We start from the raw sequence: 20,812 nt of genomic DNA, 5'->3' as shown, positions 1-20,812 counted from the left end.
TGCTCGATGATAGTGATGCTTTTTTCTTTACACTAGGACGCATCTTAAAGGTTTAACGATTAACTCAGTAATGGAAAACATACATATACTCCAACGCTACAAACTACAAAAGCATGAGTAACACAAGTTACTACAACTTTTCGTGGCCATTCATGTTTTCCAGAAGTTTTGTAAGCCAATCGGACAACTAGGCCTTTATTTATAATTTGAGCAGCAATTACTGGTGGTGGTGAGCGAGGTCCCCCCCTTCACTGTAAAGCGTCTTTGAGTGTCTAGAAAAGCGCTAGGTATAAATTCAATCCATTATAATTACTTAGATTTTTTCAATGGAGGACCAACACAATTTCAGATTGAACAAACATACATAAGCTATGTCGAAAATATTGCTCTCATAAATTGAAATTAACATATCATTAATATTAACGGAGTTATTATTTAACCCAAAGCCATTTTTTTCCCATATAATTGCAAATGAAAGATTGGAGAATACTTGAGCAGAATAAACAAAACAACTTTTTATTTGTTCAAATGTATTAGATATTCTATTATCTAGACCTTGAGTCACATCATGAGTACTGTGAAAATAAGACAAACGACTAAGAGTTATACATTCACTACCAATTCCCCTGAAATTCATCTTTTAATGAAAGAGAAAATAGAGTGCATTGTGAATCTTTTCTTTGTCTTGAAATTAAGAGAAACACGAATAAACAAACAAAATAAATACATTAAAGAAACAGTAGCCTTTGCAAATGCTTTGACATGATTATTAAGATACAGTGTTATGGAATAAACCTGTTCCTTGTAGCCTTTAAACCTCACCCAACAGTCGACCTATCTGGCATCATTTACAGTCCTATCCCATAATAAGTTCCTTTATTCATTTCAAAAACCCAGTCATACTTTTGAAAGCTCCATTTAAAAAATAACAATTTCTCTAGCTTTGCAATGATGAGAACGTAAAACGATCGTGAATAACAAATATAGATAGAAAATACTTGCATAAAAAAAAAAAAAACACTGAGCAAAACCGATCCATGTCTTGAGTTGTTACCATAACACCGTGTTCATTCATCCAGGTCATTTGCTGTGCGTCAATGATACGCGCCATGCTCGTTTTTCTTACGATATAAAATTGGACTTCTCGGGTTGTCTTGCATTTATAAAAAAACTTTTAGTTGGACACATGCACTTCCTAAATGACGCAGTAGACCCAGGAGCGGGGAGAGGTAAAGTGAAAACTGTGGCTTGTGAAGCAGTGCGTAGTCATGCTCCGTCTTTAACGAGGAATAGCACGCGTCATCGAGGGTCATTAATATAACTATAGACGTTACTACTTCAATGTAGAAAATGACTAGATCTGCTAAATGCCTTACGTCTTAGCATAGGAATATGAATCCAAGTACATTTCCATTGTTAATTGGTAGAATGGATCTTCTATCTACATTATAGGATGATGCTTCTTCTAATTTATTATAGGCTTCTAGTCAGGGAAATATAACTCGTTGGTTTGTCATGTCTCTAAAGAAATAATGTTTTCCATCGCATCTCAAACACCAAAGCTCATGAAAATATAGAACAGATTTATAAAACGAAAATCACTATAGTGCAACCGTCATCGTCACCAAACCTCAAGCTAAATACAGACATGATTGGACGAAGCCTTTGCTCTGTAGATATTTAACAGAACCCCAGATGGCCAAATTAATTCAAGAACTTGTTTGTACTCGAGGGAAGCTGCCCCCTAGTGGCAGATCAAGACAGAGGGCCAAAGATACCAGATACTAACTACAGTGAATAATTACCATCCATTTACATTTTTATGAAAGAACAGAGTTGAAAGAACTCTGAACTACACCCTCAAGATGTCAACACTCTAATGCCAACCTCATTCTTGAATCAAATTCCCCCAAAATAAGAAAGGTTGTATCTGAAATTATCCATAAGTATACTCATGCCAAACAGAGAAGACTTGCATCAAACAGAAACTATCGTCAACTGTAACCTGCTATGTCGATCTGCCAATGTTCAGTCAGTCATAAAGTGAAAGGCATTATAAAAAGGGAAAAGATCTCTCACACACAAACAGACACAACTGGGTTCAGCCCTTGCCACGGTGAGGTTCCGTACCACAACAGTGTGAGGACAGTTTGACAGGGAGCAGCACAAAGAATAAGTCAAAGTGTCCTTTTAGCAGAAGACCAATCACACCAAGTTGAAATTCTTAAAGAGGCAATCTCCAAGATTTCCGTTTTGTTCCCTTTGGCGGCACCTATGGTGGTAATTGCCATATTACCGCCTCACTTCCCAGTGTTATTGCCTCACTTCCCAGAGATACAAACAGTATTGCATCTGGGACTTCAGTCAGCTGGTTTAGTGGCAAGGGTTTTACTTTGAACTGAAGGGCGAGTATGTTGCGCCACTGTGCACCGCTTGTGATTTTTCCTGGGAATGTCGCCCCTGACTTCTAGTTGGTAACACTGATAATACAGCAAATGCAAGGGCTTTCAACAGTGGGGCCAAGTATTACCTCATTCAGCGATAGTGACTTAACAGATATTTATGTACATGAAAATCTTCGAGATTATTACTATAACCATTAACCATTGAGTCACATAGCAGATGTTATTATCTAATGAATTCTTTATATCGGGTTATTAAATGGCCTGGTGTGGAATTAGGGTATCTTGCTCAAGGATGCATTACAGGCAGGCTACGGAAGTGGGGAGGTCAGAGGGGAGAGACTCCAACCACGTACACTACACTATCCTACCTCCGCGATCCTAAAACAGTCGAAGGCAGGTCATGAAAAACAGAAGAGCACATAGATTGTCTGTCTATCACACACACACACACACCTTCTACAAAGATCCAGGAGGACACTTATCCATCTCTTAAGTCAACAGAGTCAACGCTATTAGGATAAACAGTAACAATGGGACACTCTTGCCAAAGAAACCAAAACGGTCAGTTGTTGTCGTTTCCCACATGCACTTGATAGCTGAAGCGTTGAATGTGTGTGTGTGTGTGTGTGTGTGTGTGTGTGTGTGTGTGTGTGTGTGTGTGTGTGTGTGTGTGTGTGCGTGTGCGCGCGTGTGTGTGTGTGTGTGTGGAGGCATGGTTAAAAACCAATAGTGATTAACTTATTAATTCAGGCTTTAGCACAAATTTTTCATGTCGAGACTAAAATACATACACCATTATATACACTATTAGTCTTTGCAGTTTCTTACAATGTTTCTTTAAAAAAAGAAAAAGGATCCACTCAACAGCCAGATAGAGTGGACGGTGAGATAAGGGGAATTTCTTTTTGCTAAAAGGAGGAGGAAAGGTATGGTGAATTTAGTGGAGATTTACAGAGGTAAAAGGAAATATCCCTACTACAAGGGAAAATATCAGGGAATCTCATAATTCATGCCCAGGAGTGAGACACTTGAATAAAAACAATAAAACCATTTCCATAAACCAGACGATAATTCAATATCAGGCAATTTGCATTCTGTGCAAAAAGTTTCCTTTTTCTCGTCCTTTTTTTTGTTTAAATAATTCTGCAAAACTGTATTACTTTTCAGAGTTATGGGGAGGCTAATGATTTGAGTAGAATCTGTACAGTACTGTTTTACCAATGTGGTCAAACCCCAGAATGAATCATGTGAGAAGGGTGACAGGCGGCAGAGCGAAGCCCGGGCCCGCGGCCTGCTCCGACGGGGTGCGTCTCCGACGACATCGTCATGGTGGGGTTGGAGGGTTGTTTGGCCTCATTGCTCGTGAGCAGCACTCATGCCTCGGATCGGACCCACCTTGCGAAGCTAAAATAAAAAAAAAAGGAAAGAAAAATGTTGGGGTTGAGAAAAAGAGAAGACATGGTTCGGCGCTTATTTGTAAAAGAGCCATAAAAAAGAATGAATAACTTTTGAATTGGAAGAAAAGATGGAAGAGAAGACAGAGAATGTTGGTCACTGTTAGGAATTCCAAGATAAATGTTAAAAAGACAAGGATAAAAATAAGAGCCAATATGCAAAGGTTTCAACTAGGGATACACTGATATAATACTTCTTCGATACCTATATTGAAGTCATGAACAGTAAGCATGAAATAGCACAATACAACAGCCCAGGGACAGCCATTTTCATGCCTTCTACTACAAAATCATTTATTTTGGTGATTTATCAGTGCATCCCTACTTGTTATGAAAAAATAACAAACGTGCAAAGATTATGAACACAAGGTAATAACATGCAAAATGATGAGTAGAAGTTACTGGATGAAAAAATGATGAAGGAGAGAAAGAATGGGAAAATGTTATTGAGACACATACAGCACCAAGGAATGAAAGTCAAAAAGGTTATCCCAAACACAAACATAAAAAGACTCGGGCAAGTCGAGTGAGAAGCCCGGCAGGCAGATAAAAGACACGATGAGGAACATGAAGGGAGAATGAAAATGGTTCCGGATCATGCCAGCGTTTCGAGCTCTCTTTGGCTTCCGTTAGACTTACTCAGCCTGTCTCCAGTCTCTCTAGAGTAACCTACTCTTCTGTTGCCGTGGTGCCCCGCACATCTCCCTTGGGACGCATCTGGTGTAAAGTTCAGGCGTAAACATTTTAAAAACAAACACGTCACGACCCATCACAGCCAACGCCATCATCAACACTTCACATCACAGATATTCTCTCTTTAGCCATCCACTCCCAGCGTACCCTGCCCCCGTGGGACATCCGGTCACACAAGTCTCCCATGGACCACCCTGGGGCTGAGGTGTACTGTGTGTCTAGGGGATGTGGTTCATGGGTTACCTCGTCCAGCTCTCTCTGGGTCTCCTCTTCCATCCGCCGGATGTCCTCCATGTTCAGCCCTATCCACTTGTCGATCCAGCAGAACAGCTGGCGATGGAAGTTGGTAAAGATGCGCTTCTCTTGCTGTGAAAGGGTAAGTAAAGGGATCAAATATTTTGTTGGTTAATAGGTCTTGGTTGTTCTTATTCTCCATAAAACTGTCTATTTCCGGCTAAAATGCTTTACTGCATGCACACCCTTTTGGGGTTTCTGTAAAATGGGGGTTATTTACCTCTAGAGATGGAGTGAGTAATACATATGCGTTTTTTTTGGGGACTTTCAAATCTATCTTCAAATTGTATAATCATATAATTTGCACTTTTGTGTGATGAAGGTGTTAGCTCAACTTTGTCTCCTCCTAGAATGCCATAACCGTCTCTGTGGCTTGCCTTTAGCTCTATCGTTTATCAGCATTGGTTAAGCTTTTTTAGCATAGGTTAGTTTGCGTTAGGGTTAGCATACAGTAGGTTAGTCATTCGTTAGCATATGTTAGCAGCAAAGGTATCAAGGCTAACCTTATGGATGAAGTGCTCCACTTTGGTTGACAGACCCCACCACTTGAACTTGACCGTGACCAGTTTGTATGCACACATGTTAGGACAGTCAGCTTTCAGCTCATTCTGCACAAGATAAAAACAAAATCAAAAAGTTAATAACAAAGACATGAAACTTTCACAAACATGAGCTCACTGAGTGGAGGAAAATTGCATTTTAAAATACACGCACTACACTCAATATTTTAAGAGTTTGTACCTTCCATTCTGGACTCAGAGGACCTCTGCCAGTCTTCTCTGAATGAAACAGCGACGGATCCTCATCCGGCTTGTAGTCCTAAAGAGTTCAAGAGAAACGTCAACACAGAGTGACCTTACTGAAGCACCAGGTGGTGAAGCCTGGAGTACTTTAAGGTGATGGAATGAAACCGCCATCAATCGTTTTAAACCTGAGGTTGGTTGGCCAAAATTCCATTCCCAACCGCCCCTGAGATATGATGGATGGACTGATCTTTGTATCAGATTCTGGAATCAATTCTAAGGCTCCCCAGACACTGAGTGAGGGAGTAGGTGAGTGAGTGTCATAACCCAAAGGGCCCTAACCCCAGCACGGGACTGCGTGCTGTTTTAATCCGGCAGCCCTGCGGTGTAGGTAGCGCTGGGCCCCCACGGCAGATGGACCTTCAGATTAGGCTTGGTTCCAACCCTGATCCCCTTAAGTCATTAAGGTCCAGGCAGAAACGCTGCGGCCCCCACGTAGAGGGGATTGCCCTCCTGCCTCCTTTCAGACTCTAAAGCAACTCACCTCGCCAAGTAGGATGGGTCTACCAACGTTATCAAATCCCCCCCAAATAAGAATGATCCATCTTCCTCATCCTGCCCATGGCTACGAGAGAAGATGATTGAATACAGCTGATCTAGAATAATTCACGTGTGTGTGTGTGTGTGTGTGTGTGTGTGTGTGTGTGTGTGTGTGTGTGTGTGTGTGTGTGTGTGTGTGTGTGTGTGTGTGTGTGTGTGTGTGTGTGTGTGTGTGTGTGTGTGTGTGTGTGCCTTAACCACTTATATGACTAGCCACAATAAAGACAATCTTATCTGGATTTTTGGCAGAGCCGCTTGGATAATAGCTCCAAATTAAATCTGCAACTTGCATTCACACGGGGATGCAGTCGAGTAGTGAATTCAAAACTGCCGCATTACGAAAACGAGGTCTTATCTAGCGAACAGTCCAGCATGAAGGAGCCATCCTCGACCACACGGGGGAGACGTGGTACTACTGATCCACAAAAGTAACTGGTCAGCTAGAGGTGAACTCCATCATTGGGGTTGTAAATCCTCAACAAAAGGTCAAAGATCAACATAGGCTAGCTCTTGTGCTAGTTATTATGCTAGCTATGCACCAATACTAATTTATTGTTTGGCGCCCCCAACACTATATTTATGCCTGTTATATATGTGTATGTGCTTCTACTATGCTAACCTAATATGCACATTTTCCTTTTGGATTTATATCATTATAATGACATTCACATCCTTTGTATTGTGGCACTGGATTTATAACTTAGAATAAATTATGAAATAGCTTGGAAAATGCATCACACGTTTTCCTTGAATAGCAGGAAGACTTACCGCGGCGGCCACGTCCTCTCCATCAGCAATATCTATAGGGACGACCTCCACATCCTTCCAATCAATGTCATTCAAGTCATGGACCTGGCACAGAATAAGAGCAATTAAGAAACCAGTGATTTAAGTGCTCCTCTTTGGCCACTAGATGTCAGGTTGATGAACCATGACAAGCCAATTCAAAAGTCTATCCTTTTTTGACCTCAAAAGTGGGAATCTCCACTCAGATACAGTCGGGTTGGACACTCCCACATTGTGATGTCACAACTGGATAATTCATAAATAGATGAGCCATTTCAATCATGGAGCCACGTAAATCATTGGTCTTCAACATGAGAAATTGTAAAATATGACCCCGTTAAAGAATTATACATCCACAATTATAATACTAATAACTTCTAATTGATATAAGAAATCCAACAAGAAGTTATGATGCAGAGGATGAAGGACCTGGGCAAATTTAATCGAAAGTCAACATGGGCCATGGTAGGACACTTCCTGGTTAAAAGACATGCACCAATACCAAACGCACAAGACATGTGATTATGATTCCCCAACAGAGTCCATGGCTGTGCCCTTAGGTCAGGGGACGAAGTGTAAGGTGACTTACATTTTCTACTGTGCCCATGTCAGGTTTATGCCAAGTCTCAATCTTTATCATGAAGTCATCCTTCATGTACTCATTCTGAGGATGAAGAAAAAAAACATTTTACTATACGTCAAGAACGATCCATTTCATCCAAAAAAACTTGTTGCCATGTAGAGTGAAATTAAGGTATGTCATAGGGATGTATCGATCAGGTTACTAATAGGCCGATATACTGATCCTTTACCGAACATTGATTTTATTTTAATAGAGAAAAACATGAATGTTACGTTTCTGATGATGATCATTGTTTGCTCATCATTAGGGAAATGGATATTAGATATTAATAATGATAATATAAAATATGTATAATACACACCCAACACCAATTTAACCCAACTTAAACCAAATGTTACAGTTTTGCCTTAGATATGCTCAAGCGTATCCATGCGGACAGAAAAAGACAGCTTAACTGTTCCCAGTCCTCGGATCATTTTACTGCACGTGTCCGGGTTGTTTATGAAAATGGTGCAATCGGAAATAATTACCTGGGAAATGCAAAATATTTGTACTTTTTGCCTCCTGTGATGTGGTGTAGACCTATGTGTGCAACCACGTTGCACATGAGCTATCACTTTAAAGGCTGCAGGTCTCTTGGGACGAGTAGTGGTTAACCAAGTTGGCAATAGACTGGTGACATTTGGTAGGGAAATGTAGCTCATTCAGTTTATGATTACAAAGACCTTAAAGACCTGCTGCTGCGACAGAAGTCATACCTCCCTTTAAAATCACATCCTTATTTTTATTTGCAACTACACATATCATTCCGTTTTGCAAAACTAGCCCATGCAACTGTTAATCAACAACATCATTTTTAATTATTATTTTGTGGGATTTATTAAAAGAGTTTTGCATGGAGCTTTCCACCAAAACAAGTTAATTTGGTCAAAACAATGATACGACCAGTTGTCTTGGTCGTATCATTGAATAATTAATTGAGCCAAACATTAATGAAATACATTATACAGTGAAGCCCAGTGAGATAGAGGCTCGTCATTGCATCCTGTAACCGAGATCAGCAAAACAGCTGCACGGCTTTGATTACGTAAAGGCTACCTTAATTGTGTGTCAGGGCAATTTAAAGATGAATTATGTTAAAGCAGGACTAACCTTAATTGTCTCTGACAGAACATAATGACGGCGGGTATTTTGCAAAATATTTTTTGAATAGGCCTATAATGATTGGTGAGGTGACCAAATAAATCAGTGCATCACTAGTATAGTAATATAAAAGATGATCTCACTAAATTTAAGCCGTTTATAAGGGCAACTAGCTACAACTTTGTTACGTCATAAGATGCACTTACACTCAGCCAATTGAACCTTAAGTTAAAGATTTCCATGAATGAAGAGTACTGAGAGGAGTATTTAAATCCTACAGCTAAACCACTCAACCAATTACACGTTTGGACTGAAACAACATCGCCAGTGGTTCGATGCTTTGCCCTCATCTATTTTCAGCTCGCCGCTAACTATCTGGGAAGGTAGCTTACAACCAAGGGACGACACCACAGAGCTTTGACCAAGAATAAACGCTTGCATTTGTCTATTAGGCCCTTGCAAAAACAAAAGAAAGTGTACAACTCACCGTCACAACTGCAGGAAAAGAAGCCGAAATAAACAAAACAGGAGAGAAATCCACGTCAGGATCGATATTTACAGTACACAAGATGTACACGCTATATTCAGCATCAATTCGTAAGCTAAACTAAAACGTGGTTACTCACTGGTGCGGCAGTACGGATAAGAATTCCAGGCTTTTTCGTGAAAAGTCAGCGCTCCCTCTGGGGCGATGTATTTCACAAACCCCGGGACTTTACTACGGAACAGAGACACCACAATGTCGATCAGACGAAGTCGTTGCGATGATTAATTCAAGACATTCATAACAAGGGTTCCCTGGTGGACCATGCCCTGATTAATTCATGGGCCCATTCATGGCTTCTCCGCCGTCTGGCCACCGGACGCCTGTTTGATACCGATACCGTCGTTTCAACATCGCTTGAGACAAAGTATTTGAAGCAGGTGATTTGCTATTGCTGATCACATCCACACTTTTGAAAATGTATCAAAACTGAATTATCAACCGATATCGATATCAATCTAAGCAGGTAAACATTATTCCCGACATAAGGTAGACAACAAGTGTACGAGGAAGTTCAAGCAGTCCGTTAGCGTTTGCTGAATGATCGGATGATGTGTTGAACAAATCCAACAGAAGCACAGGAGTGTCCGTCTCGTGCAGAGCCTACCTCTTCAGATGGTAGATCTTGTGCGTGAACTGTCCCTTCTCTCCCCCCTCCGCCTCATACGGTTCATTCTTCAGCACCTCGATGCCCTCCCCGCCCCCCGTCTCGTTCTTGCTGGCCTCAGCCACAGAGTACAGCTGCCCCACTTGGTACTGCACAAGATGTAGGAGGGGGCCGGGAGAGGGAGGGCAGGAGGGAGAGAGAACGAGAAAGAAAGATTCAGAAAAAGAGAAAGAAAGACAAAGAGAGAGAAAGAGAGAATGGAACAGGACCAAAGAAGAGAGCAAGTGAGAGAAAAAGAAGGAAAAAAAGGAGAGAAAGTTGGAGAGTGAGAGAAAGCATTTCAGGAGAAATGTTATGGCAGTAGAAAGACATAATGGTCTTGCTCAACAATAAAAAATGACCAAAAATGTGTCTAGAGGCAAAGGTTTGGTTTCTGTTCCGTAGGCCGCATAGCGGATTTGCTGCAAAAAGGATATGAGATGTTGATTGTTTGGGTTATTAAATGCAAGGTCAGCAGTCTTTCAAGTGGTGCGAGAGGGTGTGGTTTGGGAGGGGGGTACATTTGATGAAACTGCTAAAAACCAATACATGAGCTAAGAAGGGTCCCTGAACAATTGTGCTTTACCTTGTAAACAAAGATTGAACAAAAAAATAGGACAGATTTGTTGTACGCTACACTAAATACAATGCAGTACATAAAACGTTGACTATAAATTATATACAAGGGTAGTATCTAAACAACTCTGATCCCCTTCATGCACCAACTGAGGCTGGAGTTCATCCATCCAACCTGGTTAGAGACTCTTACTTGTGATGTCTTAAACTGTCCAATCAGAGAGGGGGTAAAATATAATAATAATAATAATAATAATAAATGAAATTGATATAGCGCTTAATATGGTACTCTAAGACGCTTTACATATTGCCCTATCAAAACTATGTAAGACAGACTAGGAATAAAAGAAAAACAGAGGTTAAACATGAAGAATAAGGTGGGAGTTAAATATGGGCCCTTTAACCCCATGAGGTCTCAGGCTATGTTTGCCTTCTTGCTGTACTTGTGATTTAACCTTTATATTCCATATTGAAAAATATAAAACATTATCAATACTTGGGCTGGCATTGTTTTTTTTAGCACACCGCCCTTTATATGGCCTGAGCATTACTTTGAGGAACGGATTCAACACAGGACTAAAATACAAATGAAACATTGAAGATCGGTTTTGATATTAAAATGCTCTTCAAAATTCCCTTTCAACCGCTGTCCCCTGTTAGTGCTTACCTCTTCCACAGAAACAGGTAGAACCACGCGGCTGGGAGGGGCAGGTCACGGAGATGGGTGGAGCGAAGAGAGAGCGACAGGACAAGTTAAAACAAACATCAAATAGTTCTGACATGACACAACTCTATGTTGTCTGATCGGACTGGAGATGGACGAATAGTACGTTTCCATTTGTTATTAAATGTGATGTATTTGTCTGATAAACATAGGATTATAGACTCATTCTATTCTTTTTTTTCAAATGTTTGGCTTTAATGAATGACGGTTCATCCTTAGTTCATGAAGAACCAGGAGCATTCGGTCTGCACTATTTCAAAACAATGGCCGTGGCCAAAGAATGTGTAGCAATCTACAGAGCAATTACAACTTTTTTATGAAATACACCATACACCAGCGATGTTTTTTTGATTTACTTCAGACGAATTTCAGTTACGTATCAGTATCAAGAGAGCAAGAGCGCCAGTTATTTATTTCCCCTGATTGGCTAATCTGAGTTATTTGAACCAATATTCCCAAATGTGAAATCAAAGTCTGCCCGGCCCAGCCCAGACTGATATCTATTACGAAACACAAAACCGGAATATCTGGATTGTCTCAGAGGGATAGGTGGATGCAGACAAACATTCTAGTTGTGACATGAGGCTAACTTTGTTGCATCACTGTCAAGGTGAAATGATAAGTGCCAGTTCACGCATCAATCAGTGAGTAACATTCAGTATCGGAATTGAAAGAAGGTTGTAAAATATCCATGTAGATTAACATGGCAATGGTAAGTAGGTAAGACTAATGAACACCACTAGAAATGAACACCACTAGAAACTTGTAAAGTGGTTCCAAACCTTTGGGTGGGACATACACCAAAGTTAAAGTTGGGGTTGCAAACATTTTCAGAGTCAGGCATATCAGAGCTATAATAGCATGGGCCAAAAAAGGTTGGGAAACTCTTGCATACGCAGTATGTAACAAACATTACTGCAATAGAAAGAAGGTTCTAGAATATCCAGATCCAGAACCATTAGGAAGAAAATCAATGATACTATTCCATACCAATTTCAGTCGACTTTAATTAAATATAATGCAACATTTAATGTATCAACAAATGATATGATCCGTGTGTTTTTATATAGTATGAGTAAATCCAGTGAAATGCAGAGAAGGGTTATGGGAATTTAATGTGTTACTAAAGAGGTATAACAACTAAGAAAATCAACTAATGTATTAGTAACAATGCATTACATGCAGTATGAATGCAACTTTTGCTTACGTTTGAACCTGGTGAGAGAAACACAAATATGGATATTTTACAAGAGGAGTGGCTCAAAACGGTTGCCAGAATGACAGCAAGCAAGGCTACCAACAAGGACGATTACATTAATTTGATAACCAACAAGCCATCAGTAATATGCCATTATCGATGATCACCATTTCCGTTTCAATGCATCCGATTTTTACTCTAGAAGACGACACTTAATCAGCTCGACTGATAAATACTCGACTTCGTTTAGCCCCAATGAATTCAACAGAGAAGCGCCCGCCTGGGGACGGTAACGTCAATGTAACGCAGCTTGGTTGAGGTTAGCCCACAATGCTGACGTGCGTCAGGCGGTCCTAACGGTACTGCTGTCAGCTACCTGCCTGGGTGGGTCGGTGCTATGGAGGTTAGCACCATGGGACCGAGACCCATAGATGCAAGTCCAATAGGGGCTAGCACCTTGGAGGCTAGCCGGATAGCACTGCAGCTAGCGGCTAGGGAACTGTAAATCCAGTGAGGATGGACCCTTAATCTGGAACTCACGAGACAACAAGCTTACAGGGAGACATCGGAGGCAGAAGGTCTCCCGACACGGGGAATATCAAGCGTGTACATATAAGTGTATCATATCAGCAGTATTATTCATCTTGTAGTTTATGTTGTACAAATCATTACATCCACCCCTTTGCAAGAAACTAGCAACGCCTAAACGGACCGGTGACTGCCTATCGTCTTCTGATCCACCCAGCTCAAATCAGTCTCCTTAGAGACTGTCTTTAGGAGCGTGCAAAACACGGAAACACTGATTAAATACACAATTAAAATAGAGAATTTTAACCACGGAAAGGAAACATGTGTCACTGTATAATGTCAGTCTAAATACGTCGACAAATTGCATTAAACACTTTAACTCACTATTCCTTGACGAGCACCATCTTCGTTCCCAGGCTGCGGCTGCGCAGTTGGGGGCAACGTCAAACGGAATTATCAACAAGTTTGCCCCGCCTATCGAGATGATTTGATTGGCTCGTGGACCCTGACACGGTCTGGTACCTGCCACAGTCTCTTCACTCATGAAATCCGATGTCACACATCCTCCCCACGCACACGCACGCACACGCACACACACATACATTCATAGACACACACCCACAAACACACACACACACACACAAGCACACACACATACATTCATAGACACACACCCACAAACACACACACACACACACGCATACATTCATAGACACACACCCACAAACACACACACACACACACACACACACACACACACACACACACACACACACACACACACACACACACACACACACACACACACACACACACACACACACACACACACACACACTCAAAACATTAATAATACCATTGATTTAATGTGTAGTGGAATGTGTCACGATTTTAAAATGTTCAAATGCTGACACGCAGTCCAATAATATAAAATGTTCATCATTTAATTGCACATACAAAACTTGTTATACAAATGGAAAATGCTTTAATTTACAAAATAACTCGCAACTGACATGATCAATTATTTATAACAAGAATTCCGGAGCCAAGTAGTTAATCAACACACACAAATGTAGCAAGCATTTGGGTTGACTAAATGCAATACACGTTCTCAAACTGCAGCAGGCATTGTCAAAGTCTCTTTACAGTGTGCTTATAAAGGCCTCGGAATACGTCCCTTTTAATTCAGTTAAAAACAAATGTAAAATGCTAATATTTAACACTTTTTACAACAATTATATTGTATCTTTCCAGTTACATAAGAAGGCACAATCATCACAAGCATAAGTGTGATACGTCTTTACAGTCTTATTTCATGGAGCAAATCATTCTCAATGACCTTTCCCAATTGATAGTGGATACACAGAGCGAGTGATCCATACTGGCTTCTCCAGAAGGGTCTCCAAATTTCAAACATACCATCAACACTTTGATGAAGGGAAAAACTTCCCGCTTGAGATCACCTTGTATCCGTTCTCAGAGGGGAGTTTTCCGGGACAAGAGTTCACCGTCGATCCGACTTCCTTAGACTTCCTGACCAGACTTTGGGATGTCGATAAAGTTGGCGGCTTTGACTCCGCTTTCCTCCCCTGTCCGGAGGCCTGTGTCCCGGCGATTCGATTCTCACCTGTGCCTTCGTGTCTCGGGGAAAGACTCAGCAAACCCAGGACGTCCCGTGGAACCGTGCTCATTCTCTTAGCGCCTTCGCCGGCGGGAACGCGCTCTGGCCTCGGACCCTCGTCCCTCTGGCTCATGTTGGCCCAGAAGCTCTTCAAGTTTCGGACGGATTGGACGCCGTCGTCCGCCGGCCCGCTGCCGGCCCTCTCGCTGTGCCTCCGTCTCGGGGCGTTGGCCGTGGGGCTGGGGGAGGCGGAGAAGGACCCCGTCGAGTAGTGGGAGAAGGTCGGGGACGGGGCGCTGCCCACGGGGGAAGAGACGGGGGAGATGGAGAGGTCCGCCGAGGAGCAGGCGGGCGACGTGTTGGAGGTATGCGACCTAGAGGCGGCCAGCGGCGCCCGTTGCCGCTCCGGGTCCGGCGAAAGCGCGGAAGAAGGAGAAGACAGAGGGCAAAGGTAGGCGTGGTCTTTGAGGGAGAAGGACAGAGAGGGAGAGCGAGAGACAGCCGGGCTGTGATGCGCGGAGTGTGGCTTCAGCGATGAGATCGACGGCGCCGACGACGACGACGATAAGCGGTTGGTTTTCTTCGGCCGGGCCGGCGGAGGCGGCGGCGGCGGTCCTTTGGCGAGAGGAGCGGACGAGGGTGAAAGAGGCGAGGAGTGCGACAGAGGCGAGGAGGAGGCCTTCAGGCTGCCTCGGCTGCCGGGCCGGCTGAACGCACTGGTCAGCGACGGGCAGAACCCGCGCCCGCCCGCGCCCCCCGGGGGAGTCAGGGACGGGGAGGAGGGCGCCGTGGCGGGGGAGGAGAGGGACCCGCCCCGGGCGGCCCGCTTCCCCTCGGGTCTGACGCACGCCGGGCCCCTGGTGCTGCTGAGCTTCTGGAGGTTGTCCACCGCCTCCAGGTGGCTCTGGGTCTCCTTGAGGATCTTCTGGGCCAGCTCCTGGGGGTCGAGCAGCGCCGTCGGGACCCGCTCCTCCTGGGACTTGATGGTGCTGTCCGTCTCCGTGCTGGACTGGTCCGACTCGGAGCTGCACAGCTTGCCCTTTCTGAGCGGCGACGAGCTGGAGGATATAAAGGAGTGTGTTTACCGATGGCCACGATGAGGGCTTGATATTAAAATGGCTGAACCCCGACAATTTATTACATCTATACAACAAAAATCTAAAACAATAAATGCATCTTTTTTATATCATTAAAACAAAATTTCACCTTTAAAATGTACATATGCATGTACTGTATATATAATTCGGCTTGGAAAAAGCTGGTGGTTTTAGTCTAACTGAAACAAGCATTGAAATAGATCACCCTTGAAATTATGTTTCAGGATGGGTTTGACGATCTCCGGATTGTTTTCTGTTGTCTCTGTTCGGGGCCACTTACAGTGCAGGCACATGCTTGGGGCTGGTGGAGATCTGTATGGCCACGGGCGGGGCTTTGACCGGAGACGTCGGAGTGCTGATAGATCCCCTGGAAGAAATGGCGGCTCCTCCTCTTCCGACTCCTCCTCTGTTGTGCCTGTGTCCCCCGGGTAACGACAGCGTGCCATAGTCCCTCCCACCTCCTCCTCCTGCCCCTGCTCCTCCTAACGGTTCGCTGCTTATAATGGAGAACCCATCGTACTCCTCTCCTCCCTGCTTCCCTCCCGTGGCACCGCCCCGACCACCCAGCCGACCCAGCGACAGTCCGTCCGTGTGCCGACCTCCCCCTCCTCCCACTCCTGCTCCTCCGGCCCGGTGTCGGTCTAAATCGTGTTGGCTGATGAGGTCACTTCCTGCCGGCTCGGGCCTGGACAGGAAGCTGAGGGACGAGGCCAGGGAGCTGAGGCTGTAGACGGAGATGGCGTCGCAAGAGAGGGTGTCCGGGTAGACGGGGGGAGGGTAGGGGGGCTGGGTCTGGTAGCCGCCCAGGGACGGGGCCAGGGACTGGGCCTGGGACGAGGTGGTGCACTGGGAGGACGACAGGGACTCCAGGGAGGACGAGCTGTCCATGCTCTGACGCTTGGGGAGCTCCGAAGCGTCTGAAGAACAAAAAAACAGCAAAAAGAGGAGAAGTGAGGTTGACACTCTGATTTGGAGATGCACAATCAACACGTTTGTTTTGCGTGGGTTTTTTTCTCTCCTCCTCACCAAAGAAGCCCAGGAGAGAATTGAGCGCAAAGTGCATGGTACGCCTGCTCGCTTGCTTCCCGGTCTTTAGAACCACCTCCTCCTGGCCGACCTCACAAAGGTCAAATCCTAAGAGAGACACGGGTGAGACAGCTTAGAGGGCTATAGAAGAACAGCAGGCGGAGCAGGTCGCAGATCGACCGGGAAGGGTGGCTGGTGCTGATCCTCGCCTTCTCCTTCGCTGGTTACCACGGCGGTACCAAGGTGTCCTTGAGCAAGAAAGACGCTCCTGATGTGCTGGGTGTTGCTGTGCATGGTTGGGCACTGTCACTGGTGCGCGAGTGCGTGTGCCTGTGCGTGTGTGTGTGTGTGTGTGCATATGTGTGTGTGATGAAAGGTGAGCCATTCATTTAAAAATACTTTCGATCTCGAACAATGGTGGTTGGCAAAGTGCTTTATGAATACCATTTGCTCTTACTTTTAATCACAAGCCTTTACACTAAGTACTATCTTATAAATAATGAATCATCACTTTTATTATCATTTATAGCAATGCGTTAATCAATTTCATCGCCAACAACGACAACGTTTATTTCTGTCTGTAAGAGACAACCAGACAGAATTAGCGTAGCTTAGAGTAGACCCACCGATAGCGGCCAGGAACTCGTGGCACCCGGGCAATCTCCAGAGCTGGACACTTATAGACACTTGGATGGGAACCAATGAGAAGTCCTGATCTTTGTCACCTGACTGCAGCTGCACCAGCACCTGGTGAAGCTTTGAGGAAAAGATAGAGAGGTGAATTTAGATTGAATCCCACAAATACATGCGGGCTGTGTTAGTACATTTCTAGATGTCTTCTCATGGAGCCTTTTTTAGTGAAGCCAGGAGAGACGGTTAGGATGATCTAATCACCCGGGCCACACGGGGTAGATGGGGTGATGTGAAAGCAGTAGGCAGGGCCTTGTGCCGGGGTGTGACCGTACCTTGCTGATCAGCTGTTCTCCACTCTCAGACTCTGTCACCAGCTTACACAGAGCCAGCAGAGCTGCAGGAGGGAGACCTGGCAACACACAGTACAAAAGAACACAATGTAATAGGATGTCACACTAAAGTAAAGAGATAGAGAGGTTAAACATTGATTATAATGTCAATGAGTGGTGGTTTGATCTCTGCCACTTGTTTCAGCTGCACGCTTATTTCAAAAGCAAGCCGTGATTACGGAACAGTATCGATTGCTTGCATGTCCTGAGAAATCCTTCCTCTAGTGTCCTCTAAAAACAACTCCCGAAACAGTCGACTTTCCTGACCAAACATATATCTAAGAAATTAACCAGGATTTATTTGAGAACACCAAACCAGACCCTGGCGGTGATTGAGTAACCCTATAAACACTCTGGAGGAACAGCTATGGTAGTGGGCAATTGCTTTTTTTTTTTCTTTTTTTTTTTGAGATAAAGGCCTGTAGTACCAAGCAGGGCCTGTAGGGTGGCGCTGCACTGCTGCAGGCGGCTCCCAGGGTCCATGGTGGGGAAGAAGACCGCGGAGGCAGCAGGGAGACTGCCCGGCCCGCCGCCCCCTGAGCCGTCAGACCTGAAGCCCACCGCAGACAGCAGGGCCTGCCAGCCAGGTACCCCACCCACCTGATGGAGACCAGAGGAGACCGTGCTTCAACATTGGAGGAGGACTGTGTGTACATGGACATAATGCCCCAAAGTCTCCAACTCAAACACACAAATGTTCCCCTAAACACACAGATATGGATCTCTGTGTGCGTGGGGACATGGACATGGACAGGGTTAAAGTACAGATGCAAACAAAACACACACCGTGTCCTTGTGACAACACGCCAGAGCGACAGAGAGCCTGTTTCCTCTTTAACTTGTATGTTCATGTAAACAGATGAACATAACATCAGCTGACACAACACGCGTCACAGCAACAGCTGACGCTTCTGGAGAAGACTGCAGGAAGTAGTCGAAACATGCCAGGTGCAAACAAATGAATACTAGTCTGTTTACATGAACATACAAGTTAATTTATCAAGTTAGACCAAATTAACCTTTTTGACTTTGACTTGTTTCCTCTTTCTTGTTATTACGATTCAGTTGAGCAGGTTTGCATGCTATTTTTACACACACTAATTTCTATGGACAAGTTATACATATGCCTCATAACCATGAATCCAGCCCCAGCATAGAGACCCTAGGCATACCTGGACCAGAGCCCATGCCCTGGAGGGATGAGGACATAGACATGATGAGATGCAGATGCATCCAACATAAACTTGCTCCTAAATTACACACACACACACACACACACACACACACACACACACACACACACACACACACACACACACACACACACACACACACACACACACACACACACACACACACAGATAGAGACCTTGTTCTCGATGCTTTGCAGGGACGTGTACATGGGGTTACATTGACCACTCTGGATGCGCTGCAAAGACTTCTCCACCTGCGGAGGGAGCAAAAACACAGGTTGGCAGGTTACGGTAAAACCGTCACTAGGTTGGTAGGACCGTCAGGTAGAGATAACGATCAGAGTGGAGGAGATTTAACTACCGGGTGATTTTATCAGGCTCTCAGTTTTGGGTGCATATTGGTGGTTTTAGACTTCATGTGGAACGGATTATGATAATCCAATTATTATTCATAATCTGATGTGGATTTTCCCGAAAAGGTGTACAGTGTGCATTGGTGCCTAAAAAAGATTACACTGATCATCTTATTATGTAAAAATACGTTATGGTTCGGTAATGTTTCTAAATAAAAAAACTTACCAAGTGTAAAAGAACTCGAAGAGCGTCTCTTGCCCTGTCTGGGCATTGGAGGATCTCCGTAAGGGCTTGGCCAATCATAGACTTAGGGCTGTTCAACTTCACATCACAGCCAATCAGCATGTAGCCTAGAAGAATAGTCCCCTAGGTTAAATCACTTCAGTTACATAATGAGACTCAAGCCAAAATTGTGTAGGCATATAGAAGAAAATTATTAGGAGCTTGATATTGTTTTTTGAGAATGTGAATATTATCTTATAAACCAGTGGGGTTAAATTAGGTAATATGTGTGTTTATTTTTCTGTGCTTCATAAAAATGTTGTTCAAGTTTTAGGTTCATTGTCATGTGCACATTAACAGCACAATGAGCGGCAGTCATCAATGGAAACACATTGGTTGAACTCCAGGCTTCCTCCACCTGGTGTTCCAAACAAGTCATCAATTCTATGTGTGTGTGCGTGTGCATGTGTGTGTGTCTGCATGTGTGTATGTGTGTGTGTGTGTGTGTGCGTGTGGAGCCCTCACCGGCCCAGTGGGTGGGGTGGGAGAACAGGGGGCTGCTCTGCACCGTCTTCATGGCCTCGGTGAGCGCGGCGCTGGCCCGGGTCCCGTTCAGGAGGGCCGTGTAGAACGCCTGCGTGAACACCTTGGAGGCCGCCGCCGGGACCGGCCACTGGGACACGCACACACACTGGACCCCCGCCGCCAGCAGCGCCCGCGACAGCCCCACCACCCCGTCGGCGGTCACCCTGCTGCTGGACTCGGGGAACATCCTGGGACGACAGGAGCAGGAAGGCGGATTTCAAAGACTCAATCCGTCGGCCCAGGGAATGGGCTGCTTAAAGTTCAGGGCCAAATGATCCATTAGTCATTGTTCAGCTTTTTTACTTTTAAAAATAAGTATGAGGGTCATTTAGGATTCAACGGTCCTACAATGTTTCAGCAGAACTCCTGGGACGGACGACTTGGAGCCCGGGCCAGGAACAAGAAACATCAAGGAGACAATCTGTTTCCTGTTTTGTTACAGAGATATTCTACCTGAAGGATGAAGTGTTCAGAAAGGAATTTTAATAAGTGTGTGTCTACACTGCCCAGTCTAGGCAGTGTGGATTTCAAACGTTTACAGAGCCTTTTTTACAGTTGACTATTTCTGGTATTTATGTTGAATATGTGTTTGCCAAATACGCGCCCCCTTCACTCAGAGCTTGTCTGCTATCAGAGTGTAGATATTAATCTAAAGTCTGATTTGTGAGACTCCACCAACCTCTAGGACATTTGAAGTTCTGTGTCACATAAGATAAGATAAAATAACCACTTATTCATCCTGGAAGGGAAATTCAGGTGTTGAAGCAGGAAAATA

At 44.2% G+C, this 20,812-nt stretch overlaps 2 protein-coding genes across 3 annotated transcripts in view; both read right to left on the bottom strand.

Annotated features, from left to right (window-relative positions):
- Window positions 1-468: 468 nt before the first annotated feature.
- On the bottom strand, window positions 469-13,335 carry pitpnb (phosphatidylinositol transfer protein, beta). The gene is made up of 12 exons (XM_056578425.1): window positions 13,302-13,335; window positions 11,135-11,165; window positions 9,853-10,001; window positions 9,328-9,419; window positions 9,189-9,196; window positions 7,565-7,639; window positions 6,958-7,041; window positions 5,588-5,665; window positions 5,350-5,454; window positions 4,796-4,918; window positions 4,499-4,576; window positions 469-3,809 (listed from the first exon to the last, which is right to left on the bottom strand). Exons 1-11 carry the CDS (start codon window positions 13,319-13,321, stop codon window positions 4,529-4,531), a joined length of 813 nt encoding a protein of 270 aa, XP_056434400.1. The 5' UTR covers window positions 13,322-13,335; the 3' UTR covers window positions 469-3,809; window positions 4,499-4,528.
- A 522-nt stretch (window positions 13,336-13,857) lies between these two features.
- The window catches only part of ttc28 (tetratricopeptide repeat domain 28), a 49,394-nt gene continuing 42,439 nt past the window's right edge, over window positions 13,858-20,812 (bottom strand). For both annotated transcript variants that reach the window (XM_056578223.1, XM_056578225.1), the window contains 9 exons: window positions 19,978-20,225; window positions 19,456-19,580; window positions 19,053-19,130; window positions 18,112-18,283; window positions 17,627-17,703; window positions 17,288-17,417; window positions 16,662-16,769; window positions 15,916-16,552; window positions 13,858-15,596 (listed from right to left, as the gene is read on the bottom strand). In XM_056578223.1, the coding sequence (XP_056434198.1) occupies window positions 14,339-15,596; window positions 15,916-16,552; window positions 16,662-16,769; window positions 17,288-17,417; window positions 17,627-17,703; window positions 18,112-18,283; window positions 19,053-19,130; window positions 19,456-19,580; window positions 19,978-20,225 (2,833 nt within the window). In that variant the 3' untranslated portion in view covers window positions 13,858-14,338. The remainder of the gene's footprint in view (window positions 15,597-15,915; window positions 16,553-16,661; window positions 16,770-17,287; window positions 17,418-17,626; window positions 17,704-18,111; window positions 18,284-19,052; window positions 19,131-19,455; window positions 19,581-19,977; window positions 20,226-20,812) is intronic.

The sequence above is a fragment of the Gadus chalcogrammus genome, chromosome 19 (assembly GCF_026213295.1).
Source record: "Gadus chalcogrammus isolate NIFS_2021 chromosome 19, NIFS_Gcha_1.0, whole genome shotgun sequence".
Classification (NCBI taxonomy): Eukaryota; Metazoa; Chordata; class Actinopteri; order Gadiformes; family Gadidae; genus Gadus; species Gadus chalcogrammus.
The sequence above is the reverse complement of the archived record's forward strand: the minus strand, read 5'-3'. Positions and strand labels throughout refer to the sequence as shown.

What these genes read in the sequence shown, in the direction of transcription:
- pitpnb (XM_056578425.1), bottom strand. Translation starts at nt 13,321, where the DNA reads ATGGTGCTCGTCAAGGAATA. An exon ending in TACCTGTTTCTGTGGAAGAG is followed by an intron (nt 10,002 to 11,134) that starts GTAAGCACTAAC and finishes CATCTTGTGCAG; the next exon opens with TACCAAGTGGGGCAGCTGTA. An exon ending in AAGATCTACCATCTGAAGAG is followed by an intron (nt 9,420 to 9,852) that starts GTAGGCTCTGCA and finishes TCTGTTCCGTAG; the next exon opens with TAAAGTCCCGGGGTTTGTGA.